This window comes from Tenrec ecaudatus, chromosome 6, assembly GCF_050624435.1.
Source record: "Tenrec ecaudatus isolate mTenEca1 chromosome 6, mTenEca1.hap1, whole genome shotgun sequence".
Classification (NCBI taxonomy): Eukaryota; Metazoa; Chordata; class Mammalia; order Afrosoricida; family Tenrecidae; genus Tenrec; species Tenrec ecaudatus.
Genome location: NC_134535.1, coordinates 167507662 through 167531315, shown reverse-complemented (window position 1 = coordinate 167531315; position 23654 = coordinate 167507662). Strand labels below are relative to the sequence as shown.

The 23654-nt window shown below is 43.5% G+C and overlaps 1 protein-coding gene across 1 annotated transcript in view; it reads left to right on the top strand.

The window, feature by feature from the left end:
• NEBL (nebulette) overlaps positions 1–23654 on the top strand; it is a 451165-nt gene that overhangs the window by 221468 nt on the left and 206043 nt on the right. Inside the window, exon 4 of the mRNA XM_075552464.1 lies at positions 23411–23518. Within this exon, the coding sequence (XP_075408579.1) occupies positions 23411–23518 (108 nt within the window). The remainder of the gene's footprint in view (positions 1–23410; positions 23519–23654) is intronic.

Here is a 23654-nt window from a genome sequence, read left to right as displayed (position 1 = left end):
CCTTTAGATTTAGATTATATTATTAACAATCCTTGGATCACACAGAATGGTGTGCTTTTTCCATATAGATTTAGTTGATCTCCCCCCGGCTCCCCAGATGGCTGCTTGTTTGAAAACAAGTCTTTCTGCCCCGGACATTATTCTTTCTGATTGCTGGGCACCTGCAATCTTCTTAGTTTCTTCACCACCCTTCGCTGTAGCGCCTGTGTCTTCAGTGATCTCTCTGTGAGGACCAGCATCAAGCAGGGCCATGGCATGAGACCAATGTTTTTGGTTGAGGCTAACTTAAGGGTAGACCCAAAATCCATTCATGAATCTATGGTTTATATCTATATCTCTGGTTCATCTGAGCGATATCATTGTCATATTATGTTAGAGAGCATGATCGGTCATCTCCTTGGGGCATCACTGCCCCAAATCAAGGGAGAGCTATTTAAATTAATATGTATCATGTTTGCCTACAGCACAGTATACTTTGACATCACCATTTACATTTGATTTAGCTACCCAACTTGAAGCAACTGAATGGATGGGATAAACATTTCTTGACGTAATTTCGCCGTATCCATAAAAAACAGACTGGCTACTGTTGAGTCCATTCTGACCCTTAATGACTCTCCAGGCCTGAGTACAAGGACCCTTGTGGGTTTCCAAGGCTATACATCTTTCCAGGAGTAGAAAGCCTCTTCTTTCTCTTATAGAATGGCTAGAAGTTTTGAACTGCTCACCTTGAGGTCAGCAGCCTGACACGTACATAACCCATTATGTCACCAGGGCCCTTGACAGTGCCACGAGGCTCCTCCAGTATACTGTAGGTAAGGCTGAGGTCTTCGTGAACTACTCTTTGCTTTCCTGCTCTCAGAATGGTTCTTATCATATTTGGGTGTTCACCTCTAGATCTTTAAGTTTCCTTTTGCATTTGGCTGTATATATATGTACTTACAGAAATCAGACATCAGACAGTGTAAGACATAGCAAAATAATAATAATTTATCAGTTATCAAGGGTTCATGAGCAGGATGGGGCAGGAGGGAGGGGAAAAATGAGGAGCTGATACCAAGGGCTCAAGTAGAAAGAAAATGTTTTGAGAATGATGATGGCAACAAATGTACAAATGTGTTTGATACAATGGATGGATGGATGGATGTGATAAGAGTTGTACAAGCCCCCAATAATTTTTAAAAATCATGTTACTTTATTATACCTGTGTATATTTACATATATTTTATTTCCATAGAAGGTTTCATATTTGAGATATCACTCACCATACGGCTTGCTTTTCTCACCTAATAATGTACCTTGGAGCGCTACATCAGAGTAAGATAGATTAAGCAAACAACAACAACAACAAAACCCCACACTCTTGACTTGGAGCTCTTTCTGACTCCCAGTGACCACACAGGAGAGGGTAGACCTGCCCCATGGGGTTCCCGGAGGCTGTAAATCTTTACAGAAGCAGATAAACCTGACCTTTTGGTTACCAGCTGAGCACTTAAGCACCAGGGCTCCTTAAGAGAGATAGAGTGATCTATTTCGAACTTCAGTATAATATTCCTTAATCTGACTATCCGCCAGTTTATTTCTTAGTGCACTGGTAGGTTGTTTGCAGCTTTTCACTATGCTGAACATGCCTATACACACTTGCTCAGGCAAATGTAGGGTTTTTGGGGGGAATAGGTATGGAAAGCTGGTACCCGTGGTCCTCTCCAGAGTAGCTGTAGCAATTTACACTTTTAGCAGCAGTGTCTTAAATTACTTACGTGTCATCACAGATCTTAATATTTTTTCAATTTTATTGGCACATAATCTGCATATCATACAATTCAGTCATTCAATCATGTCAAGAAGAATTGTACAATCATTAGCACAATCAATTTTGGAATATTTTCTTTCCTTTTCTTTACCCCCATGATTAAGTCACCTTGGCTGTGTAATCACATTCAGTTCTACTTCTCCCTTCCCCTCTGACCTGCGCTGTGTACTTCTGAAATCCCTTCACCCTCCCCACCGCCCCCCTACCCTTACATTCCTTACAAACCCTCCTGTCAGTTATGATCTCTAGGCATCCACTCTTTCTGTGCTCCACAAACTGGCAAACCCAGCAGAACAGAATGAAATGAAGCGGGGAGGAGAGAACAATGGTAACGTACAGGTACAAATACCATCAATGAGCTAGACAGAAAAGATCTCTCTCAAGATTTTAAAAGCCCAGGCAAGGAATTTTTTGAAACATCAGTTTCTCTGTCGCAAAATACCTCGTTTGAGGTTACCTTTCTCCGTGTACAAGTGAAGTTGAGAATCTTCGTTTCATGTCTATGTATTGATCATTTATGTTTTCTTCTGTATATGGCCTGCTAGTAGCCTTTTCCCAATTTTATTGGGTTTTCTTTTTATATATTGTACATGTCATTTTTCCCTATTTATTTATTTAGTCACTTATTTATTTATATTTGTACATATCATTTTTAAAATCTCTGTATATGTTGCAAATATTTTCCCCAGGACATTCTTGATCTTTTAGCTTTGCTTCTAATGATGTCCTTCATTATCAAAAGTTTGAAACTCTGGTAAAGGCCAATTTCTTAATACTTAAAAAATATACTTAGTGATTTATTGTATTTTGTCTTCTCCTTGTTCAAGCTTCCATGCTTTCTTCAAAAAATATGTTATCAGTTGGGATTTCGTACATCTATCATGCCACTCCATATTTCCATCACTTCAAGTAGAATTGTACAATTGCTACCACAATCAGTTCCCCAACATTCTTTGTCTTCCTGGACTCCTTGACATCGTCTCCCTTTACCACCACTGTACCCCCCCCCTCCGTCCCTGAATCCCTTAATCCACTTCCTGTCCCTATGGTTTCACCAATCCTGAGTTTCATTTACCAAAAACACGGAAAAACATATAACACAGCTTCAAGAGGGTGACCTCTATTGACCCAACACCTCTGAGATATGCTCTAATATGAGCAAATGAAAACCCAAACAGAACAATCCAAACCAAAATTACAGAACATTTTGGAAGCCAGGTCAGGTTCAGACTACATCATAAGGGGGAATCTACCGACAGCTTTAACTGTCCAGGTCAGATTTATGCCTGTGATCTTTTATTCTCCTCTCTCCAAAGCACTCTTTAAATATTGTAATATTTTTTATTTCCAAATATTTCACATAAATCTTTGTGACTCGTATGCAGTTTATTTTGGGATGGAATGAGGAACTAACTAATTCAGGCAAAACCCCGTTGACGGAAATTGGAAATGTTGGGGAAATTAAATGACGTATGTCTGTGTTATTCCGTGAAATATAGTAGTATGGACTAGGCAGCACAGTAATTTTAGCAAAGTCATGCTAAGCCAGCCATCTTTAGTGCATCATTTAGTAATGGCTATTAACCAGATGCATCCATAAAATTACATCAAGCATCTTCACATTTGCCTAAGCATCTAATTTGTTGTCTCTGTTTATTTCTTCTCACCCACTTGTCCTCAATTTTTAGAAATCATTTCTGAGAACAGAATGAGTATAAGCATTATAATCCTTGTTTGTTAAGTAAGTTAGTTCTTATGAAAGAATGTAATAGAATCATTATTCACAGCCAAATAAAATAGGACAGCCGCTACCTTTTATTGAATGTACGGGCAAACAAAGTGCTCACATATCAGGCTTATTAGAAATGGTTCTCTTTATTTTAAAACTTTTAAATTATTTTAAAAAGCAGACAAAGCCACGTGTTAATTAGGTCCTCACTAAACGCCAAGCACAGTCTTCATGTACTTAGAGTGAGTGTACTGAAGGTAACAGTCAGGTGAGGATCACTATGTGCAGAGACCCTTAAACTTCTCTAAGTCGCTTGAAAGTGTGTGCGTGTGTGTGCGTGTGTTAGACTAATCCTCACCCCTCCACTCTTGTGCACACTCAGATGTCCAGAACCTGCATGTGTTTAGGTCACATTAGGGTTTGTAGCAAAGGGAAGTTGAGGTTGCTCATCAGCTGACCTTCAGTGGGGGAGATTGCCCTTGTTTCTTCAAGAGGCACAATCGTTACAAGGGGCTTTAGAGGGGAAGAGAGAGAAGGTCAGGGTGATCTGAGGTGCAAAAGACTCGATCTCACTGCTGCTTTGAAGCTGGAGGAAGAGGGTTCACTTGCCAAGGGATGCCGGCAAGCCTCTCCGAACGGGAAATGTCAAGGACGGAACACAACTCTGCCAACACTGAGATGCCTGCGGGCCTTTCCACCTCCAAGTCTATAAAGTAACAAGTCTGTCTTTCGTTGTGTGTGTGTGTGATCCAGAGGATTTCAATTTTTTTAAATCATATTATTGGGGGATTTACAGCTCTTATCTCCATCCATCCATCCATCCATGTGTCAAGCACATTTGTACATATGTTGTCATCACCATTTTTGAAACATTTCTTTCTACTTGGGCCCTGATGCCAGCCCCTTATTTCTCCTGTTCCCTCATGAACCTTTGATAATTTATAAAATCCCACCTCCCCGTGTCTTACACCGACCATTGTCTCCCTTCACCCGCTTTTCAGTTATTTGTAACCCTAGGAAGGGATTATATGTAGATCATTGTGAACATTCCCCCATTGAGGGGTTTATCTGTCCTGGATTCCCTGTGTTTGCAGCTCTTGTCTTTACCATTGTACATGCTCCGGTCTAGCCATATATGTAAGGTAGAATTGGGGTCATGATAGTGGTGGGGAGGAAGCATTAAAGAGCTAGAAGAAAGTTCTATATTTCATCGTTGCTACACTGCACCCTGAGTGGCTCATCTTTTCCCTGCTGCCCTTCTGTAAGGGGATGTCCAGTTGCCTACAGATGGACTTTGGGTCTCCATTCTGCACTCCCCCTCATTCCCATTGATACGATATTTTGTTCTGGGCTTTGATGCTTTATGCCTGATCCCATCGACACCTCATGATCGCACAGGCTGGTGTGCTTCTTCCATGTGGGTATTGTTGCTTCTCAACTAGATGGCTGCTTGTTTATCTGTAAGCCTTTGAGACACCAGACACTATATCTTTTGATAATTGGGAACCGTCAGCTTTCTTCACCACATCTTCTTATATGCCCATTTTGTCTTCAGCGATCAAGTCGGGAAGGAGAGCATCACAGAATGCTGGGTTATTAGAACAAAGTGTTGTTGCGTTGAGGGAGCCCTTGAGTAGAGGCCCAATGTCTGTCTGCTACCTTGATACTTAACATATAAATATATGCACATAGATATATTTCCCTATCGTTATATATAAATATATTTACATATGTACGTGCCTGTATTTAGACCTCTATAAATGTCCTTTGTCTCTTAGTTCTTTCCTCTATTTCCGTTTACTTTCTTCTTGTCCCACTATCATGTTCCACCTTCGTTCAGGTTTCAGTAATTCCTCTAAGCTATACTGCCCTTGATCAAGCCCCACCAGGCATCCTATGCCCTCCTCACCATTGATTTTAGATCACTTGTTGTTCCCTGCCCCTGGGTTGGTTGACACCCTGCTTACATTCCCCCTCTCCTGTGTCCCCTCACCACTATTGGTCCCATTGTTTTCTCCTCTGGATTATTTATCCTTACTATCTTATTAGATAGACATGCAGACAATAATAAGCAAAAAAATAAGACAAAGCAAAAGAAAACAGAATCACAAAACAACAACAACAAAAGCAACGACAAGAAAAGAAAAGCCTATAAATAACTCCAGGTCTGTTTGTTGACCTTTAGGAATGTTTTCCAAGTCAAGTCTGATGGGGTGCCATGCCCTGGCCTCAAAGTCTATTTTTGGTATTCCACAGGGACTTCACTGCTTTGATCCCCTGCTGCTCTGTTGCATGCCCATAATGTTTCACCCTGGAGTGGTGGGGTCAGATTGGGCACAATTCCCACACTGTGTCTCCAGTGCTGTGCCCCGTAGCACTATGGGTCAGTGAGAGGCGTCGTGTCTATCTGTGTTGTTTTGTGCTTCTGAATTTGTTACACTATGCTACAGCAGCTGTAGCATACTAATACGAAGATGGTGGTTATAATGATAAACATTCCTCTCGAGCATGTGGATATGAAGCATCATAGCAAGACTTATGGAGCCCTTACTGCATGACAGACCCTCAGCTAAGCCCATTCATGTTCCATCACAGTCCTCTGACCCTTCCCGTGGGGGACTTGAGGCTTGCTCTGCATGATACTAGCCTGTACTGGATCTGAGACGGAGATCCCTCTCCAGCACCCACAGGTAGCTGCCATGCCGCATCCTCACCCAAGAAACCTGCCAGGAGCAGCTGAATTTAAAAAAAAGAATTGTACTTATTTTCCATTTTTAAGCCATGGGATATCTGTTGGCTTAACTTGAGAAATGATGTTAAAGGAATCACTCTTAAGGAAAGGCAAACATGGCGGAGAATTTCCTGCCCAGGTGGTTGGCTAACTGGCTTTTTAATTTCTGAACTTGGGGCTCCGTTGAAGCTTGGGGGTACACAGCGTTCCGTTCAGAGCAGAGGTCATGTCTCTGTGGCTCGCCTGGCCGAGGGGTGAGCATTGAGACTCAGTCCCCCCGAGCCTTGGTGTTGTGACGAGAGTATTTAATCTTGGGCAATTAGGGCCTTTAATATCTGGAACAGGGATGAACAAGTCTCAAACCGGGAGACTGTTAAGGACACATGGGCACTGAGGGTTGGATGAACTTCAGCCCAATTTTGGCTCTGCCCAAAGCTGGGGAATTACCTAGATATATGACCTACGTGGGTTTTTTGTTTGTTTGTTTGTATTTATTTTCTCAGTTTCTTCCAGAGGGTCTCCAGAAGTTTTGGAAGCCTAGAATAAAACATAGGTTAAAACATATTGAATCGTGCATATCATGTTTGAGGATGAACTTATTCGCAATGTCGCACACGGCGTCAAAGCACGCTGTCCTCTCCTGGCAAACACCATCTCTCCTGTTTGTTCCTGAACAAATTACAGATCACAATGGCATGTACTTAGTATGCCTTGCGTTGCACTGATGGCTTAGGACATAGTGCTTCATCACTACCCTGGCTTCACGCATTAGGGCCCACCTGGACTGGCAGAGAATTTCCAAAGGTACCCTTTCGATGTTTCTGCTACCTCTGCCTTTTGAGTTTTAAAGCTAGTTGAAGTGAACAAACACCGCTGGTTTCTAAAGGTTCCTCACCCCTGGTGTGTGGGGCCTTTTGACTGAGTTGGATTCAGGCAGAGGACCGGAGCACCAGTTGGGATTGGTGGAATGAGCCTGTTATCTGGGGCTCTTTGCTTATCCTCTGGCCTGCTGGCTGGGAGGGAGGTGGTGGCTCCCTCCTCGCTGGCTCTCACAGCGTCGCTGCTCTTTGTGTGAGCTGTTAACAATTCTAGTGGATATGGTTTGTTACCTCTATTTGCACTATAACTAGAAATTTGATAAGGTTATGTGCCTGCCGGATGATTTAGATGTCAGGTGCAGATGAAGCAAAGCAATTTTGACAAGTCAAACATAGGTGTGTGGGGCGTGGCGGGGGAGGGGGAGTGGGGATGAACTGCTGATAGAAGAAAGTGAAATCTCTCACCGCCTGGCTTCCTTTCTCTTTTAACTTTAGGTCACCGCTTTAACCTCTTTAATGCGCCCCTCCGTAAGTCAGTGTGACACGGTGACTCGCAGCCTCTAGCTAAAGGGCAATGGAAAGGAGGCCCACCTTGGGAAGGCGGGCGCTGGCATTTCAGGAGATTTGGCTGTAGCTGCTCTGATAAAAGCACCTGGGTCTGGAAACTTTATCTTTGACCGAAGGGGAGATGAAGGCGTTAGAAGACAATGCTTATTAATGCCAGTGTCTGCTTATGAATGTGTATTTCAGAGAGCCAAATAACTGGTAAGCCGTGCTTCCTCACACACTTGCAGGTGAGCCGCCGATGCTCTGCAGGGTGCGCTTGCTGTTCTGTGTTTTGCGGTCCAGGCAGTGATTTGGTGAGCATTTCTCATGGACTTGTCATGTTGTCTGCTGCGTAGGGAAGTAGCTTGAACTTCTGCTTAACTAGTTTTAACTCTCTAAGTGCCCTCTCACATCTGGACCTTGTTATTTCTTCAGACCCGGTGGGCCCTGTAGGCCAGCAGAGGAGGGGTGTAATTGTATGAAATGATACTTACTGACTTTGCTCCTCTTTGGCTGGAGCAAATAAAACATTCCTCTGCATTTTCCCAATGTTTGCGTCTCTTTCCAACCGGCACTGAATAGACTGCTTGGATTTGACGTTGACTTAAGCAGAACACTCCTTGTTTCGCTAGTTACTCTATCGAAGATTCGTCTGTCCAAGAGAGGCCGCTGGAGCTGGAGGCCTGCTTCCAGCATGTTGCTTTTGGCTCTGTGTAGTGATGTCATGAAGGCAGGTATTCAAGTGCGACACATCGCAACCTGGGTTTCATGATACTGTGCAAGCACCGATTCAAGGAAATAATGAATTTATATTCAGGGAAGTGCGTTTGAGTTTATTTAAAGAAACAAAACACACACACACACACACACAATTCCGGTAATAGCTCGAGATACTGGTGAATTGCTGGTGCTGACAAAAAGAAAACTCAGACCAGATGGTTTCCAAACAGTGGAACCACCTGGCCCTCTGGCAGTGCCAACTCCCGGTTCTGAAATAGCTCTATTCTCAGAGACTTGGAAGTGTACGAAGAAGGCCTCCTTGGGTCCAGGAAGAACCGCATTCTAAAATGAGGATTACTAAAGTAAGTTAGAGTACTTTCCCAGGTTAACCCCCAACTGACATCTCTCTCTCCTGTTACTCTTAGGATGCTTGTCCCCGCTTATTCCTTGTCGTAACTGTAAACGCCTGTATTTCTTCATTCCCACATTGCAAAGAAGATAAGGAGGCTGTCTCTTGAGTGTTTTCTCTATTGGGGGAAGACTGTTGGTATTTTGGGGAACTTGTTACACTGGGCCCTTGTTAATGTCTTCAGAGGTGACAGGCTCCCGTTAGGTCAACAGCGAAGGAAGAAAATAATTTTATTTGCAACACCATTAAATTATACTGATTCATGAAACGTCACAGGGAGATGATGCGGACAGTGGATAATCACAATAATGGACTTTGTAATCGTGTTACAAAACAACTTGTATACCGGGAATAGGAGCGGGAACAGCGATACCAGAGGGTACGGGGAAGAGGGGGAGAGGAAGGGAGAAAGGGGGGAACCGACTGCAATGATGGACACATAACCATACACCCCTCTCCAGGAGGAAGAACAACAGAAAACATGGGGGAAGGGAGACAGCGGTCGTGTGAGAGATGAAATAATAACAATGTACAATCCATAGGGGTTATGAGGGTGTGGGGAGTAGAGGGGGAGGAAGAAGTAATACCAAGGGCTCAATAGAAAGTAAATGTCTAAAAGAGAATGAGGGCAACATATGTACAAACATGCCTGATTCAATTGATGTATGGATTGTGGTATGAGTTGTTACGAGCCCCCAATAAAATGATTTCAAAACAAAAAGATCCAAAACAACGTGTATAAATTGTTGAGTGGAAAACTTACTTGCTCTGCAAACTTTCACCACAATAAACAAAAATATAATCAGAAAAATTCATTTAAAAGTGAAAATATTGAATAAACCACAAAGTTCCCTAAGCTGGTTTTTCTGTAATAATTTAAAAGTTTGTTAAAAACAAATCAAAACAAAACAAAAACAAATCCTGTAACCATTAAAAAGAGAAGGCGAGGGGAGGGGAGCAATAAGCCAATAATGACAGGGACAGGGAAATAGCAAGGAATCCAAACGTGAGGCAGAGGAGGGGATAGTGCTCCTGGTTGTGTTAGATCAATTGAAATGTATCCGAGAGGAATTACTGAGGGACAAACAATGGAAAAATATGACAATAGGTCAGGAGGAAAGAAAAAAGAAACAGAGGAAAGAACAGGAAAGCAAAACATATATATATATATATATGTATATATATATATAAATAAAATTATAGCTATGTAAATATATAAAGATAGGTGTATTTGTAAAATAAGGAAGCAGATGGACTTTCGGCCTCTACTTTAATCTTACCTCAGTACAAGAATGATTTGTTCTAATAATGTGGCAATATATGATACTCTCCTTCCTGACAAGATTGCTGAAGACAAAATGGGTGCATAAGCAAGTGTGGTAAAGAAAGCTGATGGTGCCCAGCTATTAAAAGATATAGCGTCTGAGGTCTTAAAGACTTGAAGTTAAACAAGCAGCCATCTAGCAGAGAAGCAACAAAGCCCACATGGAAAAAGCACACCAGCCTGTGTGATGAAGAGGTGTTGATGGGAATAGGTATCAGAAGTTCAAAAACAAGCAACCAAATGGACATGAAGGAGCACAGGGAAAGTGGAGACCAAACCTGTGTGATAATGGGCCAGTCCCTCGCAGAGGGGCCATATGGATGGGATGACATATCCGAGGTGCAGTATAGCACTGTCGTAACACATAACTTTTCTCTTGTTCCTTAATATTTTCTCCCCCTCCTTTATGGTTTTAGTTTTAGCTCATTAATCCTCTTAGACCTGCGTATGTTCATGTGTACAATTAAGATTGTTTGATGCATGAAATCCAAGATAGGAGTTGTGATGGAAGTAATTATTCCCTGAGGGTACAGAAAGATGTTGGGGGTGTGTGTGTGATGACTCAAGAGGCCCAAATAACAGAATGGCAGGTGAACAGAAACATTGGATGGTGTAAAACACCGGGTGGGGGGAGGAATAACAACAATAATAATATTTAATATAATAACAAGGACTCTTAGAGGGTAGTGTCGGGGGGAAGAGATAAAGGGGAGCTGATATCAAAGAGTACAAGAAGAAAGTGTTTTGAAAATGATGGTGGTAACAATTGTACAATCATTTATATGACTCTGTTTGTATGTATAACAATCGAACTATGGATTGTTATAATATCCATAGAGCGCCCAATAAAATGGAAAAGCAACAGACCATTTCATTTAGAAGTAGCTACCTTAACTATGAAGGGGCTCTAGCGGTGCAGTGGTTACATGTTTGACTGCTAACCCAAAGTAGCCAGTTTGAAACAACCAGTCACTTTCATGGGAGTAAAGACCTTGTGATCTCTTCCTATGAAGATGATAGCAAAGGAAACCATGTAGGGCAGTTTTAGGCTGCTCTTGAGTGGAGCCCTGGTGGCCTAGTGGTTATGTGTTGGGTTGCTCACCACAAGGTCCACAGTTCAAAAGCACATGATGATCTGTGGGAGGAAGGTTTTTCTAATCCGGTCAGAGACTTACTCTTGGAAACCCAAAGAGACAGTTTTGTCCTATTCTGCAGGGTGTCCGTGTGTTAGTATTGACTCACTTGGCGGGGAGTTTAGTTTTCTTGTTACACTATCTTTATGAGCCTGAACCACAATGGCAGTGGGTTTGGGTTTATGGATTTTACTTAGTTATTTCCAAGAAACCATAATTCCCCACAGGAGAATGATCAATACTTCTTATATATTTTTCCCTAATAATTTCCTCTCCACCAGAAGAAAGTGCTTAGTAGTATTAAGTTTCTAGTATGTTACTATGTCAATAATTTATTAACATTCCTAGGAGATTTATATTTTAAATAAAGTTCTATATTAAAAAATGATCTCTTAAAATGTTTAAAGAAAATGACTTATTTAACAGCATGATTTTTCTGTATATAAAAGCTATCAATCTTGGAAGCTACCAGGGTAGGTTAAAAAGTATTACTATTAGTTTTCCAGTTTATACATGCATGGGTTTATTTTAAGCAAATTGAGTTTAAACATGGTCTGCAATCAGTGTATGGCTACAGACAAGTTCTCCGGGTAATAAATAAACTTGACTGAGTCTTGCTAGGGTGCATTCTAAGAAAAGTCCAATCAAAATCATGGCTTCCCAGGGGATCTGCTGGGCCAGTTAGATTTGAGGTGAGGCCGTCAGCTCAGAGGTTATGACAAGTGTTTTGGGAGGATTCCCAATGGGTACTGTCCACAGACTTTGAACAAGGTGAACATAAAGGCTTATGAGGACGGCATTTTAAGAAAACGGAAAACTGCCTTGGTGAGAAAGACGTTTCCATCACGACAGCGCACCTGCTCACTCTTCGAGACCAGCAAGGGCTGGTTCTCAGAACATTTTGCCAGGCAGACTTACCCCACTGACTGTACAACCCTGATTTTGCCCCTTCAACTGACTTTTTGTTGCCCCAATTCTAAGAATATTCAAGAGGAACACAATTTGAAGCCCTCGAGAAATGTCAAAGGGACATTTTGACATGTAATTCTTGGAGGAAATGTGAGCGAGGCGGAAGCTCGGCCCTCGGAATTGTACAGACTTAGACGGAGGTTATGTCGAGACAACAACAGCTTTCCACGGTGACCTTTTTGTTTACTAACGGTTTCTACGTCTTGGTGGCAATGCTTTATGAATTACCCACATATTTGTGTAATCTGCGTACCCGTGAAATATAATGCAGTTGCATTTCATTTACGTCCTTTTTTGTCATTGCCCTTCCTGTCCCTCTTTCCTTTTTCTATCGTCTTTTAGAAATGGAAGAAATATGTACTTCTAGGAGAAAATCTGTTTGCTTTTGCCTGATGGATAATGCTTTGCAGGTGCAGGAGGGTTATTAAAAACAATTTTAGTGACATTATCAATCTGCTAGCAGGCGTCTGCAAGCAAAGCAAGGAATCTCCTGTCACAGTCATCACCTCTGACACTTGGAGATTAAGCGTCAATTATTTTCATTTTCTTGATTTTCCTCTTAGTTTGCCCTATTTGCTTAAAATTTTCATTCTTGCATTTGCCCGTATAGCTTTTTCTCAATAAGGAGGTGACTTTTCTTTCTGGATTAACCCATTTCCTTTGAGTTTATAATTCTGAGCATTCACACAGGGTTGCTCCCTGCTGCTGCAGTGTACCATTCTGAACTAACTCCACCTGGCATGATGCCTTCTGGCTCCAAATATTTTCAAGAATGTTCTACTTTGTTTGTGGGGTAGGCTATCTCTGAACATGATAGCCGCGTAATGAGATGAGGCTGATTATTCCTCAGGGCTGAACAGTTCAGAGAAAAATGTAATCATAAAAATGTAACCTTAAGAATTCATAAATTGTTTTAATCTCTAGAGGTTATTAAAAAATAAATCAGCAGTAGTCAGGCTCTATGAATCAATTACTCTTTGAAGACTACATAACATATTAGAATATTAATTGTTTCTGCCTTTTTAGTGCCTGAATAGTTAATTGGACGATGCTTTAGTTTCCTGGAAGAATTAGCCTTCTTCATCACCAAATGCTTAATTTACTCCCTGAGTAGTGTACCTTGGAGAACAGCGTGGCGGTCTGGGCTGTAAAGTGTATGGCCGTAGAAACCCAGTGGAGCGGTTCCCGGTCCTTCAGGGTTGCTATGAGTTAGGATCCACTCAGTGGTATTGGGTGTGCTTTTAGCTTTTTAGAGTAGTTTATAACTCACACGCAGACTGTGGTTGCTTAGTTACATTTTGTGAAAATCTTGGTGAAAATGTGAATTTACTAATAAAGGCAATGTTTTCTTTTTGCTTTGAATCAATATTTCTACCTACACAAGGGTTTTGGCAATGGCACTTTATTTTCCAGGCTGTATTCTTACTCAGGCTGGTGGGGGACAAAGTCCTGTAGATCCAATGGCAGTGGACGCATTGCCAGGGGATTGGCTGCCATCCTTGTGGCCCATCCAACCGGAAGATGAAGCAGAGAGAGAGGGGACCCTCTTTATGAGAAGTCCATGGCCACAAGGAGGTACCACCTGATTGACAGGCTAAATTCCACCCCTTCACTCTATTTATCAAGTTGATACAAGATTATGTAACTACCACAATGATATATGTGGAGCATTTCATTTGTGCATCGCTACTTGATTTTGATCCAAAAAGGATGGAAGGAGTTCCCTAACGTTTTGTAGAACTTCTGGCTCCGGGTGATAGGACATGCTCTCTAGAGGTGAGTTCCTGCGAGGTTGTAAGTCATTTACTGTGAGTTAGTGATGAAGTTAGTTCCTGTGAGTTAATAGGCCGGCTCCTGTGAGTTAGAAAGTGGTGGACTGTGAGTTGCCGACCACTTCTTGCACGTCCTTTGTTTGTTTGGGGCCCCACTCTGGCTGCACACACGTATAAAGTGCTGAGTATGGTGTCTGGGACGTGCGCGACATTCTCTTGTGGCCGTAAAACTTTACTGCCGTCTCAGTTCTCAACAAAGCGCTGCCAATACTATGGAGCAATTGAGCTTATTTTTACCAGAGAACATGGAGGCTCGGAGTGGTTAAAGAACTTAACTCAGGTCATACAGCTTCTTAAAAACCAAACCTACTGCTACTGAGCCTATTTCAACTCATAGTGACTGTGGAGGACAGGGTAGACCTGCCCCGTGGCTGTCCGTGCCTCTTTGTGGGAACAGAAGTCTGCCTCCTTCTCCTGGAAACTCCTGGTGGATTCAGATGTTTGGTTAGCAGCCCAGCACAGAACCCACCAGGGCTCCTGACGGCTACCAAGGCAGGGCTTGGTCCAGTTCCTGAGTCTGAGCTATGACCCACTAACCTACCCTTTGGTGCCTTGAGGTGATTTTTAATTAATGTAGTGAGAAATTAATTAAAATATGCTTCATTAGATATTTGTGGTTTAAAAAAAAATAAAACATTGCTTTCCACGTTTCTTGTGCCAAGTACCCCCGATATGACAAAGGGGGTTTCCAACATCCATGGGACACCGAGACAGCTATGACTATCAGAAGATAGCTCTGAATGTGCAAGGAAAGACTCATTCAAGGCTTGGCAATCTACGAAAATTCTTGTTAACGCTTTTTAATTATGTTTGGAAAGGTAATTAAAGGTTTAATTTTACTTAATTACCCATAAATTAACAAATTGTGAGATTAATCTATAAAAGGGCAACTCTGCTTTTGAGTTCCCTCCTTTGATTTACCATTTGCTAAAATTAACTTTCTCTTTTAAAAATGGCTCTTAATCAGATTTTCCTTATACTTGTTTAATTGCCACCTACCGTTGTGAGGCTACCCAGTGTCCTGCATTGTAGGCTTTAAAAATACAAAAGCCAGAAAGTCATCGATCAAGATATAGCTATTAAAGTTTTATATATGCTCAGCACCAAGCAAAACACAGTGAATTAGTTAGATGCGGAAGGTCCACATTTTCCAGTGCCTTACAATCCACGGAACTCTACACGAGGGTGTGTCATCGAGGACTGAAATGTGCAAATCCGACTCAAAGCTCTGCTTGTTTGCGAAGGATGCTGTCCTCATTGTCTGCCTTTGAGGACATGGAAAGTTGCCATCACTGCCCTGAAAGGTAATGAAGCTGTCACTTTTGCGGAATTAGGTAGAGACCGTGAGGTGTAGGAAACCCAGAGCAGAGTAACACGAATGAACAGGAAATGCTTCTGTAGATGTCAGGCTCCTGTTTACCGCCTTCTGACAAAGTGAGATGCTTTGTGGCTGAAACATGCTCTCCTCGGCTTTCCCCGGGGCTCTGGATGCCTCTCTTGGAATACCTAAAACCTCCTGTATTTGTGCCCTCGCGCTGACTCAGCATCTCCGTATCCTGGTGCTGCGCCATCCTCACTTCTGTGCTTGGGCCCATTGTTGCGAGCACTGTGCAAATCTAGCTTGCCGAAGGTGTCCCTCTGTTATTTACTGACCCTCTCCTTTCCCAAGCATGACGTCCTCCTTCAGGACCCGTCCTTTCTGATAACATGTTCAAAGTTCTTGGGACAAAGACTTGCCCTCCTCAGAATGGCAAGGAGGCTGGTACTTATTCCAAGCCAGTTTTGTTCGTTCTCCTGGCAGTCCGGGGCACATTCCATGTTCTTTGTCCAAACCATAATTTGAATCTGCCGATTCTTCCTTGGTCTTCCTGTTTCATTGTCTAGTGTTCACATGCACAGGAGGCAACTGAAACTACCATGCCCACTTGAGTCCTCAACACGACGTTTGCTCTCCAACCTCTGCAAGGCATCATTGGGAGGAGGTTTGCCCAGTACAGGGTGCTATTTGATTTCCTGACGGTCGCTTCCATGGACCGTAGGTCCAAGTACAATGACGTGCTCGATGATGTCAACATTTCCTCCACTGGTCACCGTGCTGCGTGGTGGTCCAGGTGTGAGGGTTTGGGCTTTCTTTATGCGGAAGTGTCCTCCACTGGGAAGGCTGTAGTCTTTGTTCTTCATCAGCAAGTGCTTCCAATTCCCTCCCCTTTCAGCACGCAAGGTTGCGTCACCGGCATATTGCAGGCTGCTCATGAGCGTTCCTCTTCTCCTGTGCATTCTTCTTCACAGAGCAACGCCTCTTCAATCGCGGTGTTTGTTCAGCATACAGGTGTGACGGGGAGTGTGGTGGAAGGATGCACCGCCTACCTCTCCTGAGTTTGAAGTGCACTGCATGCCCTTGTTCTGGTCCAGTGACTACCTCTTGGTCTATGTACAGACTCTGCAAGAGCACCACGGAATGTCCTGGAATTCCCATTCTTTGCAAGATTATCCATAATGTGTTTTGATCCACTCAGTGCTTTTGTACACTCAATAAAACACAGGTCAACTTCTCAAGTTAAATTGATAACGGATGGAAATACAGTATTATTTTACTGCGTTAATTGTGATGTGGCTGCTGGTAATAAGTCTGTTGTTTTCCATGTCTCATAGCACACATTAGATAATCCTTTCAAATAAAGCAAAACTGACGTGATGATAATCGTGCTGGATATTTGTACAAATAGGTTATATTTTCCTAAATGTCTTCCTTTGATTTATCTCATTCAATCCTGTCCACAACCTGGCTTGATCCTCAGGTACTAGAATCCCTGTTTACTAAAATCAAACCAAATTTAGTCTGTCAAGTCAGTTCTGACTCATCTCGACCCTGTAGGACAGGGTGTGGAGCTGGAGGACTGTCCCTATGAATGTCCAAATCTATAATGTTTGGAAAGTGCCCATCTTTCTCCTACCAGAATCTTTGATTCAACACGAGTAAATTTTGGTTTACAGAACCAGAACTTCTAACCGGTTCAGTCCAGTTCAACTTCCTGCTGAGAACTTGCCTTTCCACCCCAGATGTACTGAATGAAAACCTGCCTTTACTATTGTAAAGGTGACCCTTACTTGTACATCAGCACTGAAAGACTCACCTGGGGCCATATAAGACTCACCTGGGGAGCTTGTTAAAAAAAATTCCAATTCTATAAATCGGGTGGAAATGCAAATTCTCAGCAGGGTCTGACTGTAGTGAACTGATTCAGAATCTTGCAGAACATTTATAAGACCTGTGATATGATTGACAATTAATGAGAATTCCAGACTTTTGTTCACGAAAGCTGTTCTATTAACATGATGCAGTTTGTTGTTTTTGCAAATTATAAAATCTTATATCAGGAGTAGGAAGCACCAGAGGAGAGAAGTCAAATAAATTCACTTGTTAACAGTTGCTGGATTGCCATACACATCTATAGATACATTGTAGGCATGGTGGGAGGGTGCTTTCAATGAGAAGTGTTTTGATTGGATAGCGCTTAAATCACTGTCATTAAGTCAATTCTGATTCCAAGTAGCCCAGTATGGATACAGAACTAATCTTTTGGTCCCTAAAGCTGTAAATTTTGATGGGATCAGAAAGTCTCATTTTCTTCCCTTGCTTGAAAGAGGGAAGGCTTTATTAGATCATTAGACTCACGGGCTGGCCATAGGGAATGTTAGATCTGTGTGCTCAAAGGGGTCAGGAATCATTCTTGCTGAACGTTTGTCTCGTGAAAGGCAAGGCGTTGTATTTTGTCGAATGCCTTTTCTGTATCTACCGATAGGATTATGTGGTATTTTCCGTTGTTATGTTAGTGTAGTATATCACACTGTTTGCCTTTTTAATGTTGAACCACCCTTGCATTCCTGGGGTACGTCCCCTTTGATCGTAGTGTGTAATAATTCTTTTAATATGCTCTGAATTTGATCTGCTAATATTTTGTTGAGGTTTCTGCATCTGTCTTCAAAAGGGATATTCGTCTATGGTTTCCTTATTTGGAAGTGTCGTCGCGTGTCGTTAATATCAGGATGATGCAAGAATCTTTCTCTCTGTTGGCTTCCTTATTAGTGAGTGGTAGCCAGATGGTGGTCAGCAGCTCCAGACTTACAGTTCACCACATTTTCCAGACTCTTGGAAACAGCCCTCTTTCCCCCAAAGTTCCTTCCATGAATGGAGAATCATGGTCACATGGTGGATTGTGGATCTTCCCAGATCCAGGGGTACAGTGTGATCATTGGCTGGATGGGGTCCTGTTTTGAGGGTAAAGAAAACCATGAGGTTAGAAAAAAAATCTTTGTGTTTCCCACTCTCCTCTGATATAAGAGGATAGCCATGTGCCATTCAGCATCCTGTTACGCATGATCAGCAGACCACCACATGTAATTTCAAACAGAGGCCCATTTCTAGAAAAGGACATTGTATCTGGTGGAGGATCAGCAACAACGTTCCATGAGATGGGTTGACAAGACTCGCAACAGAGGGCTCAAACCTACCAATGTTTGTGAAGGTGGTACAGGGCAGGGCGATGTTGTCTTCTATTATAGAGGAGGAGAAGCCAACCCAGTTGGGACTAACAGCAACAACGACAACAGCAACAAATAGGATGTATGTGAGTGGGAGGGTAGAAAAGACAGGGACTGTTTACATGATCAATAGCTCCTTGTATGTTGTAAAGATATGTGGGTGGGTTGGTCCTTGAGTTCCTGCTGAGAACAGGAAGTTGTGAAAGGGAATATTCATCTTCTCACACTCTGCAGATGTTTTTCAGAGCTAATTGTGCACCCTTGAAAATGAGTCGCTTAACCAAGGTTACTCAGATCTAATAATTCCTTGATGTCTGACGACTGTGGACGGCCATCCCTTCAAAGCCCAGGACTGGAATTCAATGGTTTTCCTTTTTACTTCTGGCTTTCGGAATTTCAACAAAAAACCAAACAACTCCCAAATAACAATGAACCAACAACAAGAAGAATTTGTACACGCTCTCTTCGTTGAAGTCGGTATTTGGGATGTTAGACCATGCTTGGTAGGTTTCCCTCATGTCACCATTGTGATTGCTGTCACCGTCTTGGTGCTTTATCGTTTTTTCACTTTAGTATTCCGATCCGTACCATTGACTTCAAACCGGCCCCATGGCCCTCCTGCTTCGCGAGGCGTAAGGTACTGGGGAGTCACTGGTTTGGGTGTCCACACTCGTGCTGCGAGGTGGAGGGCGGTGAGAATGCTAATCTCCTTCAGTCCTTCTTCCGGAAGCAAAATAATCCCGTTTATTCGAACTTCTCTTCGTGGCAGTGGTAAACATAGGGTGTTAGTATTTTGTATAAATTAAATGAAAATAGGGAGCGAAAAGGAGATATTCTTAAACTAGGAGCAGCAGAGTGTCTAGACCTCTGTATTAGGTATAATGGGGGATTTCTTCTTTTTCTCCCCAGCTCTTGTGAGACAATACAATCTTTACTTAGAAGTCTCAGGGACAGTGTTGTCGGAGAGCATGAGGACTTAAATAGAGGGGTGACTAAGCAGAAGCAGCCACTGCATACACTCAGCCGAAAGACCTTCTCAGCCGTTTATAGAAAGCTGCCATTATTGAAACATATTTTGTGTACTACCTTCACTATGGTCAGGACTAATGGAAGTGTTAGTTGGAGGCTGGTGCATGTGAGGAAAACGGAGCCCCGGTGCTTGGATGCTAAGTGACAGGTCGGTGGTTCAAGCCCACCTCATGGCCCTGAAGGAGCAAATACCTGGAGGTCCACCCCAGGAGGATAAGAGCCTAGGAAAGTCTGCTCTGTCCCGCAGCAGCTCCAGGAACTGCCGTTGGTGTGGTGGCACGAAGCAACAGCCGTGACTAGAACATGAGGTTTTACATGGGTTACCAGAAATGGTTTCCATTGAAAGAAAATGTTTCGGCTTTTAAACTAGAAGGTCGGCCCAAGTGATGCGACCACGGCAGTCATGACCGTGCAAACATTTCACTGTGTTGACGGTGCTCCTCACGACTCTCCTAGGAGACGGGGACCTGTACGATTCAGCATTGGCTCCTCCAGGTCCCTGAGGAAATTGTAAAAGCTAGCCTCACTGGGTTGCAACGAGGAAAGTAGTATGTTGAGATGCCTGAAGAACCGTTGGTACCTCAGCAGACAGTGTGCTAAGGGCATGTGCTCAGGGGTTTTTCATCTGGGTGGTTGCGTGTGGTGGAGGCAGCTCTGGCTCACGGTACATTATGTACAACAGAACAACGCATTGCCAGCTTTCCCGTGTCCGCGTCACGACCGTGGATTGAAACCACGGTGTGTGTTGGGTGTCCTAACTGCTAACTGAAAGGTCAGCAGTAGTTGGAAACCACAAATGGCTCCTCAGGAGAAAGATGAGGCAGTCTACTCCCATAAAGAATTACAGTCTCAGAAACCTGCAATGATAGTTCTACTCTGTCCTATAGACCCACCTTGAGTCAGCAGTGAGGGCAGCCTGGTAGGTTATGGGTTAGGCTGCTAACTGTGAGGCCAGCAGTTGGAAACCACCAGCCGCTCCCTGGGAGGAACATGAGGCTTTCTACTTCCGTACTGAGTTCCAGGTCCTTGCATGTCTCTCTGGAAAAGATAGGCAGGATGAGCGACCCAGAGGACAGAGCAGTGGGACCTATGGTTCCCAGGGGTGGTGTGGAGGGGAAGACACAGGAGATGGAGAGATGGGGGGGTGGGGTGGCGGGGAGGAAGAAGGTGCCAACAAACCCAGGGACAAGGGAAGAATAAGTGATCTAAAATTGATGGCAAGGAGGGCATAGGATGTGTGAGGAGGCTGATCAAGGAAGTGTAGCTGAGAGGAATTACCAAAACCCGATTGAAGGCCGAACATGATAGTGGGATGGGAGGAAAGTAAAAGGAAATAGAGAAAAGTAAAAGGAAATAGTGGAAAGGACTGGGAGGCAAAGGACATTTATAGAGGTCTAAATTCAGGCATGTATATATATGTAAGTATGTTTACCATATATACTCAAGTATAAGCCAAACAGACTACCAGGCACGTGAGGCACTTAATTTTACCACAAAGGCTGCATAAAAAATGTGCTGACAAACTCGGCTTATACACAAGTATATACAATAATGGGAATAGATCTAGGTAAACATAATTATTTATAAAGTATTATGGTAGTGGATGGACATTGGACCTCCTTCAGTGCAAGAACAATTTGTTCTACTAACACGGGGTTCTGGATGTTTACCTTCCCTGCCACTATTGCTGAAGACAAAGTGGGTGCATAAGCAAATGTGGTGAAGAAGGCTGATGGTGCCGGCTATCAAAAGACATAGCCTCTGGGGTCTTAAAGGCTTGAAGATAAACAAGCGGCCATCTAGCTGAGAAGCAACAAAGCCCACATGGAAGAAGCACACCAGCCCATGTGATCATGAGGTGTTGATGGGATCAGGTATCAGGCATCAAAGGTCCAGAACAAAACAAACAAACAAAAATCATATCAATGAGAATGAGGGGGAGAGCAGAGTGGAGACCCAAAGTCCATCTGTAGTCCATTGGACATCCCCTGTCAGAAGGGCCACAGGAAGAGAAGAGCCAGTCAGGGTGCAGTGTAGCATCAATGAAACATCCAACCTTCCTCTAGTTCTTTAATGCGTCCTTCCAATCCCCCACTACCATGACCTTAATTCTATCTTACAAATCTGGATAGACCAGAACATATATACTGTTACAGATTAGAGCTCGCAACACAGGGAATCCAGAACAGATAACCCCCCTAGGACCCATAAGGGGAGCAGCGATACTAGGAGAGTAAGGGGGGAGGGAGTAAAGAGGAACTGATCACAATGATCAACTCCTGCCCCCCATCCTAGGGGGACGGACAGCAGAAAAGCGGGTAAAATGAAACAGCAGTTGGTGTAAAATGTGAAAAAGAAGCATAATTTATGAATTATCAAGGGGGCCTGGGGGAAGGAGGGTGGGGGAGGGAGGGGCAAAATGAGGAGCAGATGCCAGGAGCGCAAGTAGAAAGAAACTGTTTTAGAAAAGGTGCGAACAACATGGATATATGTATTGGATTGTGATAAGAGCTGTTAAGACCCTCCAATAAAATTAAAATTAAAAAAAAGAGAAAAAGTTACAGTCCCTGAAACCCACAGGGACAGTTCTACCCTGCCCTCCAGAGTCGCTACGGGTCAGTATTGCCCAGAGTTTCAAGTTTTTGATTCCAATTTCCAGGGCTCATTTCCCAGCACTGTCATGGATCCCGTTGTTTGTGAACCATGCGGGTCTTTATCGGCTAATGTTCAGAAGGAGCTCCCTGGGCCTTTCTTGCTAATTTTCATCTGGAGGCTCAGCAAGACCTGCCTCTCTTGGGGGGTCCTCCTGGTATTTCAGCGTGTAAGCCACCACAGTATGGCCAACTGAGGGGCAGATGGCGCTGTGAATCTTGACGCGTAGCCTATTGTACAAGTACCTTCAAAATTACGTTTATACTAGACGCCGGGCAGTGTCACATTACGCAAGCATATCCATGTGCTTTGCTTTATGAACTAGAATGCAAACTTGCTATGGAGAGGGCTAGCTGTTGTTGATTCTGTATGTTTCCCTCCTCTGTAGAGCACTCCAAGCTCAAAATGTTCCTTTTTGACATGAAAGCAGATGATCACCTTGTTTTCCCTTTAACAGCAGTATTGGTCTCAATGATAAGAACAACTTTGATGGAGCATTGATTGGCCTACTCTGCTAGGTACTCATATTAACTCATTTGGCCTCATCTTTGTTGCTGTTAGCTGCTATCCACTCAACCTTCAACTCACGGTAGCCTCAGTTTTGCCAGAACAATGTTGCTCAGTCCCACCCCAGCCCCGTGCTTGGTGGGGGGATCAGACCTGTGTGATCCGTAGGGAATTCCGGGGCTGCTTGTTGAAAGTAGACTGCCAGGCGTTTCTAGCCCATCTTTGTCTTGAAGCGTTGGTGAAACTCGTTCAGGGTCATCGCAGCGCACGAACTTTTGTAGACACGTTGGCCAGGAATGAAATGTGGATTTCCAACAGAGAAGGTGAGAACTTGAGCTGGAACCACCATTCCCCCTGATCCTACCCTCACAGCCTAGAAGAGTAGGCAGCAGGATGGTTGATGATGGCATCACGACATCACCATCTCACCAAGGAGATCAACGAGACGCAGCGGTGACACAAACAGCCAGCAGAGGAGCTGGGGTACCAACTAGAGCGGAAGTCTGGCTCGGGAGTTGGTTTTTGCCTCATTCTGCACAGAGCTGGGTCTGACGTGCCTTCTACCAGCTTCTTAGGCTTAAGGCTCATCCTGACTGGGATTTATGCTTCCTTGGCTTTGTTGAATTTTTCTTAATTTTTGTCCTCCCTTCTCTTAGGTGAAGTACAAGAGAGATTTTGAAGAAAGCAAGGGGAGAGGCTTCAGCATAGTTACGGACACCCCGGAACTACAGAGGCTGAAGAGGACTCAGGAACAGATCAGTAACGTAGGTGACTTTACCCAGTGACGGCCCAGCCTGGCCTGTGTTTCCAAATGAGCACGCGCGCCTGGGTGACTTGAGAGTGTCCTGGCTGCGGTATGCGTGTGGTACTCGGTGCATCGAAAACGATGCCAGTGTCACC